Source organism: Rhineura floridana, chromosome 2 (assembly GCF_030035675.1).
Source record: "Rhineura floridana isolate rRhiFlo1 chromosome 2, rRhiFlo1.hap2, whole genome shotgun sequence".
NCBI lineage: Eukaryota > Metazoa > Chordata > Lepidosauria > Squamata > Rhineuridae > Rhineura > Rhineura floridana.
Genome location: NC_084481.1, coordinates 161,358,713 through 161,375,549, shown reverse-complemented (window position 1 = coordinate 161,375,549; position 16,837 = coordinate 161,358,713). Strand labels below are relative to the sequence as shown.

General features: G+C 40.6%; 1 protein-coding gene across 6 annotated transcripts in view; it reads left to right on the top strand.

The window, feature by feature from the left end:
- Nucleotides 1-16,837, top strand: part of ACTN1 (actinin alpha 1) — a 122,464-nt gene that overhangs the window by 100,531 nt on the left and 5,096 nt on the right. For 3 of the 6 annotated variants that reach the window (XM_061611129.1, XM_061611124.1, XM_061611126.1), the window contains 8 exons: nt 1,663-1,813; nt 2,849-2,957; nt 5,798-5,938; nt 8,187-8,369; nt 9,030-9,164; nt 12,106-12,285; nt 13,890-14,036; nt 15,500-15,580. In XM_061611129.1, coding sequence (XP_061467113.1) covers nt 1,663-1,813; nt 2,849-2,957; nt 5,798-5,938; nt 8,187-8,369; nt 9,030-9,164; nt 12,106-12,285; nt 13,890-14,036; nt 15,500-15,580 — 1,127 coding nt within the window. Of the gene's footprint in view, nt 1-1,662; nt 1,814-2,848; nt 2,958-5,797; nt 5,939-8,186; nt 8,370-9,029; nt 9,165-12,105; nt 12,286-13,889; nt 14,037-15,499; nt 15,581-16,121; nt 16,188-16,837 lie in introns of all 6 variants that reach the window. The other 3 variants (XM_061611130.1, XM_061611125.1, XM_061611127.1) reach the window with 2 other exon arrangements.

Below are 16,837 nucleotides of genomic sequence, written 5' to 3'. Positions count from 1 at the left end.
ATGTGAGCTGTAGTTCAGCAACATCTTGAGGGCCAAAGGTTCTATACATCAGGCTTGGAGGAAAAATAGAAAGGACAACAAAGTAGAACCGGCAAGCCATAAATCTGCCCACCTCTGCTTTATTCTGTGTCTGCCATGCTTCCCTCATGGGTTACTAATATACTGATATCCTGACCCCTAAACATCTTATTCAGCTAACCTCTTGGCATCTAAGATTCACTAGGTATTTTAAGCCTCTTTTTTCAGCCATAAGGGCTAGAAGAGAGAGAGAGAGAGTTTAAAAAAAGAATGAAAGTGAAAATTCTCAGGGACCTGTGCCCACTAGCACATTCTGTGATTTTCTGCACATGTGCAAAATTGTGAGATGCTCACAGCCTCACCAGTAGCCTAAAAGGGCACTTAATTCTAGATAGAATTTAAACAAGAACATCCCATACAAAAACATAGAAACCTGTACTTCTCAGATACTTTTTGCAACCCCAAAGTTACCATCTTCCCCATGTCCAGAGCTTCTTGCTCCGGTACCTTTCCAGGCATGTAAGACTGTACAGGAAAAAAAGTCTTGCCATGCTAAGGAATAGGCATAATTGCTGCCATGCTTGAAACATGCAGCAAGCCAACTTCACTTGTACCCACTCAATATTTTAAAGATGAAATAAATAATTTTAGCATATCAGCATAGGGAAGGGGTAAGAACAAGGTCTTGCCCTCATCCAGATCCACTTACCTATCCACTGGGTGACTGTAATGTCAGCAAAAACAGCTGAAATCAGTACACGATTAGAAATTCCAGTTACTAATCTGCCCTAAATATTAGTCTCCAGGTATTGGGGCTCACCATGTTCTGCCCTGACTATACCTTCTGGGTCAGCATTCTTCTGGCCTACCTCACTTCTTTTTTCTCACGCTTGCAAATAAGTAGGGCCTGTAGAACTTGCCCTGCTAAAATGTCAGACTGCTCTTTTCATCAAGTATACACATTCAGGAAAGGTGTTATGTTTTGTTTTTAGAAAATAAAGATATTAAGAAAAGGAGGTGGGGCATGCAGGGGAACGAAAGTGGGAAGAGGGCTGGGGGCAGTCGGTCACATAATTATAGATGTTAATCTAACAATTTGAGATGAACACACATGCCTGGCATGGCAGGTATCAGCACATCCTATTTGAACATAGGTATCCATGCCAGACCAGATTTTCAGATAGGTATCTGTGCACTTCTGTGCAGGATAGCTCATGTGTTCAAAAGTGGACAGAGCTGTCAAATCCTCAGTCCATTGGTTCACTGAAGGTGGACGTTGGTCTAGGATGCAGCTTCAGTGTCCAACTGATAGGTCCCAAACAGCAGGGATATGTGGGCACCCACAAAGTGTCCATGGCCAGACTGAGTCAGATGCAGATACATGAGCAGAATAGTGCTGTTATTGGGCAGCTTCCCATCATATGTACCAAGAGTCCTACATCTACATTACAACACCAACATAATGAGATGCCTGCAAGTGGGAAAAGATATTTAAGCTGAACTGGATCAGCTGCTTAAACAAAGAGCAGTTTGAACCAGTATTTCATAATAAGAAGCATGCTTTAACAAGCATAGGCCTCTGTTGAAACTCTATATACTTTTTGACCTTTTTCTAATTTTCTTGTGTTTTGGCACCCCCTTTAGGTAAAGAAGCAATGTTGCAGCAGCAGGATTATGAAACTGCCACACTCTCAGAGATCAAGGCCCTGTTAAAGAAGCACGAGGCATTTGAAAGTGATCTTGCTGCTCATCAGGACCGAGTGGAACAGATTGCTGCTATTGCACAAGAACTCAAGTATGGCTTCCACATAGTGGGCTTACTTTTGGGGCACATAACCAATCACTGGGTTTTTCAACAGAAGTTTTGTAAACCTGTTGAGCTCAAAGGCAAATGTAATCATTTTTGGACACAAGACTATAAGAAAGCACCCATATTTGGAATAAAACCTTGGCCAGCAGGGAGCACAAAAAGAGGAATGTAGACTGGGACCTCTTAGCTCTGACATTTATATATTATTTATTTATTTATTATTTGATTTATATCCTGCCCTTCCTCCCAGAAGGAGCCCAGGGCGGCAAACAAAAACACTAAAAACACTCTAAAACATCTTAAAAACAAAGGACTTTAAAACATATTAAAATAAAACATCTTTAAAATATATTAAAACAGAACATCTTAAAAACAGCTTTAAAAAACAGCTTTAAAAGCATTTTAAAAAAGCAATTCCAGCACAGAGGCAGGGTGAGATAAAGTCGCTACTTCAAAGGCTTGCTGAAAGACGAAGGTCTTCAGTGGGTGCTGAAAATTTAACATTTAATATGTAAGAGGAGGGAATTCCAAAGTGTAGGTGCCACAACACTAAAAGTCCACTTCCTATGTTATGCAGAATGGACCTCCTGATAAGATGGTATCTGCAGGAGGCCCTCACCTGCAGAGCACAGAGATCAAAAATATGTTCATTTTACCTGCAAGCCCAAATGGGTTTATCTGAGCTGAAGAGCTGTGATCCATGTACACAGGCTGTATGTCACTGAAGGACAATTGCTGAGAGTGGAGAATGACAAAGAAGTGTGGGAGAGCTATTGCCTTTGAGCCCTGGCTGGTCATTACCGGAAGCAGGATGTGGACTAGATAAGAGTATAAGGAAAGCCTGCTGGATCAGGCCAGTGGTCCATCTAGATGGACCTTCAGTCTGATCAGCAGGGCTCTTATGATTTTTGTAATGGGATTAATAGGTTATGCTGTTTCTTTAGGGCTTTTTAAATAAACAGATTCCAACTTTTATCAATGTGTTTGGTAAACTGCTTTTTTTAAACTGCTTTTTGCTAGTGAGCTGGATTATTATGATTCGCCAAGTGTCAATGCCAGGTGCCAGAAAATTTGTGACCAGTGGGATAATCTTGGGGCTCTGACCCAGAAACGACGAGAAGCCCTGGAGGTAAGAGGTGCCTCAAATGTTATTTCCCCTAGATTTCCTGACGATCATGCTGTCTAAGGCTGGGGATGGAAACAACGCAATTTAAAACTGATTTCTAAATATAAAGCCAAATCTCTGTGATCCATCCTTTGATAACCTCTGGCTTAGACTACTGTAAAGCGCTCTTAAGTGAGGCTGTATTTGAAGACTGTTCAGAAGCTGCAGTTCAGAATGTGGTGGCTAGGACTGGGCATCATGATCATATAACGTGTGGCAAAGGGGTTAGAGTGTTGGACTAGGACCTGAGAGACTAGGCTTCAAATCCTCACTTGGCCATGAAACTCACTAGGTGACCTTGGGCATTCACATGTCTCTCAGCCTAGCTAGCCTACCTCACAGGGTTGTTGTGAGGATAAAATGGGGAGGGGAGAACCATGTACCCCACATTGAGCTCCTTGGAGGAAAGGTAAGAAATACAATAAATAATAAATAAGTACTATTCCAGTTATACTGGCACCCAATCCATTAGTGGGCTTAATTCAAAGTGCTAGTTTGGGGTTTTAAACAGGGCTGTGGAGTCAGTACGCCGAACCTTCGACTCCGACTCCTCTATTTTTCCACTGTCTGACTCCGACTCCGTCTCCTCTATTTTTCCACTGTCTGACTCCGACTCCGACTCCTCTATTTTTCCACTGTCCGACTCCGACTCTGACTCCTCTGTTTTTCCACTGTCTGTCTCCAACTCCGACTCCGACTCCTCTATTTTCCCACTGTCTGACTCCGACTCCGACTCCTCTATTTTCCCACTGTCTGACTCCGACTCCAACTCCTCTATTTTCCCACTGTCTGACTCCGACTCCGACTCCTCTATTTTCCCACTGTCTGACTCCGACTCCGACTCCTCTATTTTTCCACTGTCTGACTCCGTCTCTGACTCCTCTATTTTTCCACTGTCTGACTCCGACTCCTCTATTTTTCCACTGTCTGACTCTGACTCCTCTATTTTTCCACTGTCTGACTCCGACTCCTTTATTTTTCCACTGTCCGACTCCAACTCTGACTCCTCTATTTTTCCACTGTCCGACTCTGACTCCGACTCCACCCAAAATTGCTTCTTGTCTATCAAAATTTATTTGGAAGTCAGAGTTGGTACATTTCTACCGACTCCGACTCCACCCAAAATTGCTCCTGACTCCGACTCCACAGCCCTGGTTTTAAAGCCCTTTATTGCTTAGGACTAGGCTACTTGAAAGAGTACCTCTACTCATATTAAGATATTCTGTTGAGGACCTTCTTCAGGTGCTCCCCTGGGAAGAAGGGTGAGATACAAATTACACAAATAGATCCTTCTCAGTGCCGGCTCTCCAGTTATGGAATGCACACCAGAATGGTCCACCTGGTGCCTACTTTCTTGTGCTTTTGGTGCCAGACAAATACCTTTTCACTTTCCCAGGCCTTTTAGACTTATGTTTTACCCTGCTGGTTTTTTTTAAAAAATGTGGCTCTTAAGAGCTTTTTTAATCATCATTGATTTTTCTGATTTGTTTTACCTGTATTTTAACTTTTTATTTTTTTATTTTATTTTTTAATATTAATGTTGTACTTCCTTTTGATGTAAACTGCTCTGGGAATTCCTGTTGAAAGGTAGCACAGAAATTTCTATAATAAAGAAATAGAAACCAGATTAAAAGCTCATCAGAGTGGCATAAAATAGTATTTGTGTTATGATTCACACTGTTGGTTTATTTATTACATGCACATACCTCACCCTTCCTACAAATAGCTCTTCTCCCCATATTTTATTGTCACAAGAACCCTGCAAGGTAGACTATATTGAGAGATAATGAATGGTCCAAGGTCATCCTGATTTGTGTTTTAGTGGAGATATGAATGCTGGCCTCCCCAGTTGTAGTCTGACCACTTCATCATGCTGGCTGCTTTAGATCCTTGTAGAATCAGTTTAAACACTGGTTATCTAATTCATTGTTCATTGACGGCTGACTAATACTTCAGTGTGCAGTTATACAACATGGATTTGTGGGATCTTCACGGGCTGCCTATATTTTTCCAGGCCCAGTTTAAGGTGTTAATGTTAACATATAAATCCCTAAAACAACTTTGAACCTAGGTATCTGATAGAGTGCCTCTGCCAGTTCCACCCTGCCCAGGTATTGAGATTGGCAGAGGGGATCCTCCTTGTCATTCCTATGACATGTGTCATTCACTGTGTGGGGATGCAAGACAGGGCCTTCTCAGTAGTGGTGCTACAACTCTGGAAATTCTTTCCCTTAGTGGTGTGAACAGCTGCATATCGGATGAGCTTCTACTATTGCTAACTCCAGATGTTTTTATTCACCAGGGCTTATGATGGACCTGGTTAGCCTGCTTTGATCTTTAGGAGTTTGATGCTGCTGTATTGTCCTGTTTTGTCAATTTGATGGTGTTCATTCTATTATTCTATTTTTTTAAAATGCTGTATCATTTGATTTATGCTAAATTTGTGTTTTAGGAATGCTTTGTGATAGTTTCTTTTTAAAAAAGCAGTAAAAATACTTGAAAATATATATATAATATACAACTATTTCTAACTGCAATTTCAGATAATCTGTGAGTTTAGATATACTGTGGGAAAGGGGGCATTGTACAGTTTTAAATACCAACAATTTTAAGTTCTTTTCTGGTGTTACTTAATTACAGTTTCTTTTCTGAAAAAAAATACTAGAAGAAAGGCCAGCTAGGACTAACAAAAGAGGAAATAGCTAATGCAGTGTTTGGGTCATTAGGAGTGGGTGGGATTCTGGATGCCATGTGAACATTCTTGTCTAATGTGTTGTCATTCTTCTTTTGTGGGGATTTCCTAGAGAACAGAAAAACTGCTGGAGACAATTGACCAGCTATATCTAGAATATGCCAAAAGAGCTGCCCCTTTCAATAACTGGATGGAGGGGGCCATGGAGGATCTTCAGGACACCTTCATAGTCCATACCATTGAGGAGATCCAGGTACATACGAGTCTTTCTCTTGCTGAATCAGCCGTCTTTGTCTTTGGTTATTCATGGTGTACAATATCAGCTGATTCTAACATTTTCTGCCAAACCGCAGCAAAGGAAATAAATCATCCTCTCCCAAAGGCTCAGTCAAGTAACAGCAACTGCCCATAAGTGGGTGGGAAAGGTTGGATGGGCCCCTCTGAGATATGCAAACTGAAGCAAGTAGGTTATGTAAGGAAAAGAGTAAAGAACACAAAAATTCAAAATAACAAAGTGTCTTGTGGCATCTTAAAGTCTAACAAATTTATTATGGCATAAGCTTTCACAAACCATAATAAATTTGTTAATCTTCAAAGGTACCACAAGATGTTTATTGTTTTTGCTTCAAAAACACAGCTATGCTTCTGGAAATTGTTACAAAAATTAAAATTTCCCATAGTCTCCCATTTCCCAGGCTTCTATCTATTAAACATCACTTTCTGAAAATAAATATTGTGTTCTCTCCTAACCCTTTGACTCAGTGATCAGGGCTAAATTCATATCAGGGCTCAACACCAGAATATGTTTTCTGCAGTATGGTGAGATCCTGGAATATATGCAGTAATGTAAAGCAAAAGTAGCTCATGAACACATGCAGTGTTTTTCTCACTTCTGAGTAGCCGTAGCCAGCCCCTACACTAAGGATTGCGGGCTAGGACCTAAATATCAGTTGATTCACTAATAAGCAGAAAACCTTGCAGTTTAAGAATGTACCTATAGCCAACAGATATTTCTATCAAACTTTAAAAAGCAGGGAAATTGGGCAGCTATAGTGAATGCACCAGAGGAGCAGAAGACCTGACCTCCTCTCAGATGTTGTCAAAATGCAAACACAATTTGGGTTGGTCTTTCACAGTCCTGTGTAGCTTGGAAGAATTTGGTTACGTGTGCCTTTGAGCATATGGTGGCAAATTTGTTGGGTAGTACAGTATCTCAGAGGTCTGGTGTGGGTGTGGCCCCCTGATTAGTCAAGCCAAACAACTGTTACTCTGGCTTTTAGAACACTGACAGTTGGTTCTTACTGAGCATGCCTGCGCTATCATAGACTCCAATGTTAAATTTCTTAAATTAATTTAAAATCAGCCAGGCATTTTTTAAAATTTTAAGCTGCAGAAAATGAAGGTGAGAGTATGGGGCAAGGTCAGTAATAGGATTATAGGTACTCTGTAACATGGTGATTATTAATTAATTTCAACAAATTATGTGACCACTGACAGAAAAAGGCCAGTGGGAGTCTGGATTTTTTTCCTCTTGTTTTACACTTTGGACTCTAGATTCTTTGGACTCTAGAGTGTTTAATGTATCACCATGAAAACTTAGAGGGTTGTTAAGCAAGCATTTCTGAGTTTAGGACTATACGTTTTGTAAGATAGTGTTTTGAAATGAGCTTATGGGAAACAGCAGAATGGTATGGGGCGTATTTTCAATTTAACATGGTGGAATGTGAAAAATCCATGCTCGCTATAGTATACAGCCACTCTCATGGCTATATAATATGCTTCAGGGACAATAAAAGTGCGGCCCTCCAGATGTTGTTGGACTCCAGCTTCCATCAGCCCCCAACAACATGGCCAGTGGTCAAGTAGATGAGAGTTGTAGTCCAACAACATCTGGAGGGCCACAGTTCATTATCCCTTACATAGCTTCCTGTAGGCTTAGGCAGTTGTCTCTTCAGAAAATAAGTATTCTGAAAGGTTAAGGTAGTGCCTTAAACCTGCAGTCTCATTACAACTTATGCAGGAGTAAATCCTATTGAAATCATTGTGACTTCTGAGTACCTATGCATATGATTTGGCTCTAAATCAGTTTTTCTATACTTTCTCCTATGCCCACCCATCTGCCATCAAAGAAAAATTCCCCTGTCCCTGCCTGCCACCCAAATATGCTATATCCCAATTCCTGATGTAGAAACCAGCCTCCAAGAATATGTTTTAGCGCTCTCATCTCAAAATCTCTCTAGCATGTCCTTCAGCAGTAATGCAGTGGGAAGCTTTATTTGCACATTTTAATTTTCCAGTGCTCCAGTCCATTTCTGTGCATATGCAAAATGCTCATTTATGGAAACAAGGGTCTTTCCTTGCCATACAGTGCAGTTTAATGTATTCTTCTGTTCTTTTACACACAAAGAGTTTTCCATGCTGTGTTGGTGTTTTATAACAGGTTATTGTGGGGAATGTGCCTGTTCTTTTTAAATTATTCTCGTGTTTTCCATTTTCTTCAGGGATTGACCACAGCCCATGAACAGTTCAAAGCTACCTTGCCAGATGCTGACAAGGAGCGACAGGCCATCCTAGGAATCCACAATGAAGTGTCAAAAATTGTTCAGACCTATCACGTCAACATGGCAGGAACCAATCCCTACACCACCATCACCCCACAAGAAATAAATGGCAAATGGGACCATGTGAGTTGCTTTCTAGGCTTGGCAATTATTCCTGTAGTTTAGAAGACTTTAAGTCTCTTTTGGCATTCTAGCAAGCTGTTAGCAGCTGAATCCTATGCATTTTTACTTGGGAGTAAATCCTACTGACTTCAATGGACTTCCTCCAAAGTAAGTGTGCATAGGATTGAGGCTTAGTGTAAATTCTCATAGATGCACAATATTAATATCTTGTGCAAGCACCACTTGTCTCTTGTTCTGTAGGCAAGTAATCTACAGTGCAGACTATAAAAGCCAATTCTGAATTTAGTTTTATTCTTGTGCTGTGTGAAATAATTAATGCCAGTAAAAATGTATTTATTGAGAGACCTAATGACTTCAGTCATCAGTGCTCTCACCAAGTAGAAATAATTTCTCCAGAGCACTTACAGAAATGTTGGGATTCCAACTTGCCTTTTGGATGATCTGTTGAAGTTTCCAATGTTGCATCTCATCTGTAATAAATGTGCTTTGTTTTCTAAAACAAAAAATCTAGTTTCATAGCTATTTGTGCAGAAGAGTGTTAGCTTTTTATTTTCAGTTTACAGTGCATAGAGCTTGGCTTCTGATTTCAGAAGGCTTTGCAGCTGTTTGTGCTTAACACCAGTAAGTTCAATTTTCTAAGCTTTTTTGTATTTACTGAAGGTGAGACAACTAGTTCCCAGGCGGGATCAAGCTTTGATGGAAGAACATGCACGCCAGCAGCATAATGAGAGACTCCGCAAGCAGTTTGGGGCTCAGGCCAATGTAATTGGGCCCTGGATCCAAACGAAGATGGAGGTAAAAACTTGCTAATACTTAAAACTGCCAGTTTTCTGCTGAAGAATCTACTGGTTGGGCATTGTTTTTTCAGGCTTTCAGTGAAAATAATTTATGCTGAAAGGGAAAAAAAGAGAAGTCCTGATGACTAACCACTCTCTTCATCCTGGTTTACGCATCATGGAAAGCCAAACTATGACTTACAAGGACCAGAATAAACCTTGGCTACAGATTGTGGTTAAGGAAGAGAGAGCTTAACCATGATCCTAGGTTCAGATGGCCCACTAAGCCAAACCTTGGTTAGGCTGCGGCACCACACTGAGCTAAAAGGACTGGGCAAAGCAGCTGCAATCACCTTCCCAGAGCCGGATGTTTGCACTACAAGCCATGGTTTGGCTTGGTGTTACATGCAAACGTGGCTTTTCTTTCTCTCTGCTTGATAAACTTTCTAAACTCTGCATATATGCTTTGTTTAAGTTACTCAGCCAGCTTCTGAAACTTTTATTTATGTCATCTCCTCCCTATCTACAGTTGTATGTACTCTGCCTTGTCCTCTCTCGAGCCTCCTTTCTTTCTTCTTATTTCTTATTTGTATGGGCTTGTTTGTGTTGGAAAAAATGCCAATAAAAATATAAGAAAAACAAAAACAAAAAAAGAGAAAAAACAGGGAAGGGACAAAAAAAAAGCACTGTTAGCTCACATTAAGGATACAATAACCATCAATACTTCCATCTGAAATGAAACATGTAAGTTGATATAAAACCTCCAGAAGTCCAAATAGGTATCCACACTAAACTGGAATTTATAGAAAATGTGTTCAATTATAGCAAGGGCAGTGAGGTCTTCAGACCATTGCGTAACAGACAGTGGGTTTTTATCCTTCCATGCTTGAAGTATATGTCTCTTAGTGACCATAAGGGCTCGCAAAATCAAATTTTGTTGACCTGCCATTTATCCCCATGCTACAGAAATAGAGTTTAAATATACATGAACCTCTGCAGTTATCAAGATTTTGCCAGTACAAAATTGATATGGACAACAACTTCAGACCAAAAAGAATATATCACTGCACATGCCCACACCATATGCTTCAACAAAGCATTTTCAGTATTATGCCTCCAGCCCCTTCTGAAGACATTGCCTTCATGTGAAGAAGTTTGGAGTCCAATGGTACCTTCCTCCAACAATTTAGGAAATGTCAAAGCACTCAAAGCAGATGGTTTATAAATAGACACCAACAGATGTTGTAATTGAAGATACTGCTATTCAGCAATCACCGGTAAATGGTATTTAAACTGCAATAAAGGAAATGACAAAAATTCTTCATCTGAAATCAGCTGATCTAATGTATAAATCCCACAATGAACCCATTTCTTCCACAAAAAGGCTGCCTCTCTATCTTCAAATAAAAGGTGTGAGCTTTTGGGTCAAATTATAACTGATGAACCAATATACACCATGTCTCTCTGGTTGCTAAAATTGTAGGTGGTATAGGTCCTTTCCTTTTTTATACATAGACCCCAAAGCTACCCATCCAAGGAGATGTGCTAGGTAATTCATCTCTAAAATTATCCATGCTGGGGTATTCATATAGGAAGAAACTTGCCAATCATTTGTGTGCACTAAAAGATATGCATTGTAGTATAAATTCACATCTAGAAAATCAAATCCTCCTGATATTGGCAGCTGCATTCTCTTAAGTGAGAAACGAGGTAGAGAATAATCCCAAATGAACTTCTGAAATCTCCTACCATTCTTTTGAAAATTCACTTGGGGAATAAATAAAGAAATACTGTGTAACACATATATTATCCATGGCAAAATATTCATCTTAAGTATATTAACTTTGTTTTATTTATTTATTATTTGATTTATATCCTGTCCTTCCTCCCAGCAGGAGCACAGGGCAGCAAACAAAGGCACTAAAACCCCTTTAAAACATCATAAAAACAGACTTTAAAATACATTAAAACAAAACAACTTTAAAAACATTTTTTAAAAAGTTTTGAAGACATTTTAAAAAAAGGTTAAAAAACATATTGTTTTAAAAAAAGGTTTAAAAAATATTAAAAAGCAATTCCAGCACAGAAGCAGACTGTGTTAACCTTACCCCAAATACTAAATTTAAGTAATGCCCTTTATTTCGGATCACTAGAAATCTGTCATCAACCTGTTAACTGATCTGCAATGTGTACCCAATAAATGAGGTCTTAACTTAGAGATAGGAAACAACAGAGCAATCATAACAAGAGACCAGAAATTGTAGAGTAGTGGGTTTGCTGGCTCAGCCACAGTCCTGATGCTGGCAAAGGTGAGGGATGCCAGGTTAGAGGAGTGTTGGGGTTTGGGTTGGTTTTATTTTTGCTGGGCCAGTTCCAAAGTGGCATAGCAGAGGGGCTGAAATCAGGCCTCTGTCTGGGAAATGGACTGATTTTGGATCCAGTATATCCATTGTCACTCCTGCTCTGCCTCTGCTCTGCCTCCACTCTACCCTAATAGTCCCCAAACTGGCTACCACTGGCAGGAACACCACCAGCAGTAGCTTCCTGACTGCCAATGTTTTAGGTAGGTGCAATGGGGACCTCTCTGATGGTTGAGCCCTCACCAGTGAAAGGACACCTCCTCCTAATCCTAACCCCCTCTAGCAGCACTGAGCAAGTATTAGGACAGTGCTGCAACTGTGCTAAAAAAGGAAAGAAAATTCTCTTCTGAAAATTCATAACACAGTTGGGCAGGTCTTCAGCTGGTGTTAAATATTTAACTCAGTGGAGGTGTGGTGAATTATGCTGTTCTGTTTACAACTCGGTTCTTCCCTGAAAAACTTGCAAGCAAGACTCTTTTCTCTTGAGATTACCAGGCCTGTGTTTAAAGTATTTTAGTCCATTTAGGGAACAGTTATAGACAAATGCTTTACATGTTGAAACTTGTCACTCATCTGCCCATTTCCTTTGGGTTCCTACAGGAGATTGGCCGCATCTCCATAGAGATGCACGGGACTCTGGAGGACCAGCTCAATCACCTGCGGCAGTATGAGAAGAGCATTGTGAATTACAAACCAAAGATTGATCAGCTGGAGGGAGATCACCAACAGATTCAAGAGGCATTAATCTTTGACAATAAGCACACCAACTACACTATGGAGGTAAAGGCCATGGGAAGCCTGTGAGAGTATAGCGCAGACATGCGAGGAGGGGGCCAGCTTCAGTCTTTGAATGCAGTGAACCACCCAGCCCTTCTCTTGATTAAACTGATGTTCATAAAAAGGTGATCAAGCTGGTAGCATTGGCTAGCCATCCAACTGTGTACAACTACTGACACATGGCATGCCTTGCTAAAGCTGCAACTTGGGCAAATAGCAGAGAGGGTGACTGATTTGAATTTCGGTAACACAGCTGGGAACTCCACCTGACTACCCTTAGCTTAAGGTCCATACTATGCAGCCAAAATAGAATATTAGGACCATGATGAACACAATCCTCACATGATGTGGCCTGCCCAGTATTTTAGGGATTACAGAGTTGAGGAAACAACCCTAAAAGAGTAAAAACAACACTACAGATAAGTCTGTGGAGTCCATGCAAGTGCGAGTAGGGCATGCCATCTGTTAAATTCTTACCAAGACTTTAGCAGGTATCATGGCAAAAGGAGGTCTTCTATTTTAGAAAGTTTCTTATCCTCACTGTCTAAATTAAGTGTCAGAAGCTTTTTTGGTCCAGTCTGCATTACCCTGGTGGAAAGCTCAGCTCCCCTGGCCCACCACCACCACAGACTCCTCAGCTGATCTGTACAGATCAGCCAGGAGGGAGGATATTTTCATACCCATTGCAGCACTAGGCAAATATTTTCAAACCCATAGCAGTGCCAAGATGGGAATGAAACTCATGCTTCCTCACTCCTCAGCTGACTGACACAGATCATCTGAGGAGCACGGAGGGTCCAGTTTTCATCCCCATTGCAGCATGCTGGATGGGAAGGTTTAAACCTCCAGAGCATTGGAGTGAGGATGAAAATTGCCTACCACTCCTCAGCTAATCCGTTCATCAGCTGAGGATTGGTTGTGCTTTTCTTCCCCATCATAGGGTGCCAGGCAGTTTAAACCTCTCCACCCAGCATGCTGTGATCAGGAAGAAAACTCCTCCCCCCCTGCCCTCAGGAGCAATGGGCAATTTTCATCCCCATTATGGTACATAGGGCAGAGAGGATACCTCCCACCCAGTGTAGCATTATAGGGATGAAACTCAGGCCCTCCCCACTTCTCAGGTGATCCCTGACAATGTATATTTTGATGTACACCGCCCAGAGAGCCTTGCTATGGGCGGTATAAAAATTGAATTAAATAAATAAATAAAATATATACCTAGGGAAGGAGCACAGCCAGAGGGAGTGCTGTGGGTTGAATAGGGAGCTCTGGCAGGCTGGATCAGGCCTGCAGGCCAGCAATTCCCTATCCCTGTTTTAATTGAAAACCTAAGTCAGCTTTCCCCAAACCTGGTGCCCTCCAGATGTTTTGGACTACAAAATTATTGTATTATCGTCAACCAGCACAGCTATTCTGGCTGGGGCTGATGGGAGCTATAGTTTAAAACATCTGGACAGGACCAGGTTGGAGAAGGCTGATCTGGAAAGTAGTGACATCTTCTTCCAATTCCTTTTTGGTGGCATATTTTTCAAGTCTAAGATACCTTTGCTGCATTTGAACTAGTCTCCAAATGCCACCTCAACTTAAAACCCCTTTTTCTCCTTCAGCACATCAGAGTGGGCTGGGAGCAGCTCCTCACAACAATCGCTAGGACTATCAATGAAGTAGAAAACCAGATTCTGACCCGGGATGCCAAAGGAATCAGCCAGGAACAGATGAATGAATTCCGTGCCTCCTTCAACCACTTTGACAGGGTAAGGCAGGTGCATGTGGGTGGGGTGGGGATTATTAGTACCTGTAATTTCAGAGAATTTCTTTATAGAACTGAATGGAAACTAAGCCACAAATTCTCCTTTTCAAAGTGCAGCTCAGTTTTTAAAAGATCATGGCACAATCCTTTAACATTAAAGTGTTTGGGGATCCAGAGGAAATGTTAACACATTTAAGCACATTAGCTCACTGGTTCCCAATCCTTGACTTAGTGACCATAACCAAATTTTTAAAAATGACAGAATTAACCTAATGAGCCTATCTGAGAGTAGCTAACAGTCATGGTTTTGATTTTTTTAAAAAATAATTCAATTATATGCTACTTCCTAGCTTAAACATGTTATCCTTAAACATATTCTCATAAAATGTGCACTGATCACTCACTCCAGCATAAATAATCTACATGCATATGCTCACAGGTCTTGTATCGCTCTGAGTATCTTGGATTCAGCAACAGCCTTTCGCTTAGGCCACACTGTCTGTGCTTCACATTCTTCCCCCTGGGTTGTTCTTAGTTTTTTGTCTCAAAAAGACTATAAAGCTAACTTTGCATGGGACAACCCCTCGGCTCACGACACTGAATCCAGACAAAATATTGTATTCGGCAACCACGCCAGGGAAAAATAACTGGCCGCTCAGAATGGCTGTGCAAAATGTAGTCAGCTCATGTGATAATAGTGTGCAGCTTTAAAGCACACTCTTCCAAGCCCTTTGTCTGTCTTGCATTTTAATGTAGCTTATGTTCACTATGTGTGTTTTTTAACAATTTAGAAGATATGGGAAAGTTAATATTGTATCATATCTCTGGGTGCACACACCTAAGTTACAGACAGAGGTTCGGTTTTCAGTTCAGGGAGCATCAAACAGGAGAGTCAGTCAGAGTTTTGTTGCAGGGATAAACTTTTTGACTAAAAATGGCTGCAGTTGTAATAATTGTAAACTATGTGAACTCACTGTCTAAATTAAGGGTACAATTTATTCCAAACAGAAAGATTTCATTCTTGCTTCAATAGCAAAAGTTTTCAAAAGGGCCCAATGTCTTTGCCTGCTTCACTGCAGTCCAGATAGCTAAATAAATGCAGCGCTTCTAAAGTTATTGAAGCAAACACAATTGTTTGTAATTGATACAGTTTTCAAAGCTTGCTATGCAAAGGTTGATATGCAAACATTTGTCCACCTGTGGCCATGTTTTGTGAGAAATAATTGCAAAAGAAAAAAAGCATTAGCACAATATGAAATGTCAACGCAGTATCTAACTTTGTGCACTTTTTATTTCCCCCCTGTCTTTTTCTGCATGCCATTCTCCTCCCTCAATCTCTCTTCACCCACTGCACGGCACACCTCCTCCCCCTCCTCCCCTTGCCCTTTCTTCTACTTTTCTTCTTCATGTTCTACCACTACCCCACTGGCACTGCATGCCCTGCTGCCTGGCGCACGGCACAAGCAGGACCACTCCGGCACACTTGGCCCCGAGGAGTTCAAAGCCTGCCTCATCAGCTTGGGTTACGATATTGGAAACGATGCGCAGGTACTGAATGCTAGTGGAGAACTCAGACAGATATTCAACTATAAGGAAATAACATATTTCTCCCCTCTCTTCTTTTTTATTTTAATCCATCTGTTGTCAATGTTCTTATATTTTATTGTGCATATTTCTATGTACTATTGTATTTTTGGTCCCAATTCCATTCTTTTCTTTATGCATTTTCAAATATCTTTTTATATATTTTCACATCTCTTTTTTCTCTTCTCTACCAAACATTCCATTTGCCCAATTCCCTAAACTTTTCTTATATTGCTTTCCCTTCTCTGTTTTTTTATTTTTCTTCATATCTGTTTCACTTTTTTAAACTTTCATCTCCATCTTTATTTTCAATGGAACAAACCCATCTCTTATTTTCTGAAATGATTTCCATCTTTTCTTTCATTGTTCACTACATCTCGTATTCCATTTTTCCGTCATGCAAATCCATTCTTGAAAACACCTTCTGTGAATTCATCTGTTCTTGGGCTGCTTTCCATTCTTCTGTTTCTCTTTCATTCCTCCATCCCTGTATGACTCTGTGTAGAAGAAGACAGGGATGATGGATTGCGAAGATTTCCGCACCTGCCTTATCTCCATTGGTTACAATATGGTAATGTAGAGGCATCTATCACTTCTATTCACAATGGCGTATTTGGTCCTTAAACAGAAAAAAACACACTTCTAGTGAATTGAGGCAAAGCTATAGTAGTCCCATGACCGCCAAACTATATCGTTTAAAATAGTCATCTCACAGTTGTGTCTGGAAGGGAATGACATATTTACTTGCAGATTGGGTTGGCTTGATATGAACTATATTTTGGAAGAGGAATCAAAATGTAATCTATATTGTTCCTAACTGACCTCTAAATAAGTAGTAATTTAGCAAACATTGAAACAAAACTATATCAAAGATTTTTTCATTGTCAGTTTGCTTTGTTTTTGCATAATAGTTATGCATTTGTTACTAACCCATTGTGCACAGCCCTTCAGAGTTGCCCTTCTGCTGTAAAAATATTTCATTTTCCCCACATTTGAACTGCCAAATTTGGTTCCTCAAAAAATGGGGTTCTTCCTTCCTTATGTACATCAATTGTACATAAGAGTGTTCTTGCACTCGGGTCCTGCTTGCGGGCTTCTCCCAGGCACCTGGTTGGCCACTGTGAGAACAGGATGCTGGACTAGATGGGCCACTGGCCTGATCCAGCAGGCTCTTCTTATGTTCTTATGTTCTTAATTGTACAGTTTTTTTTAATTCAAAAA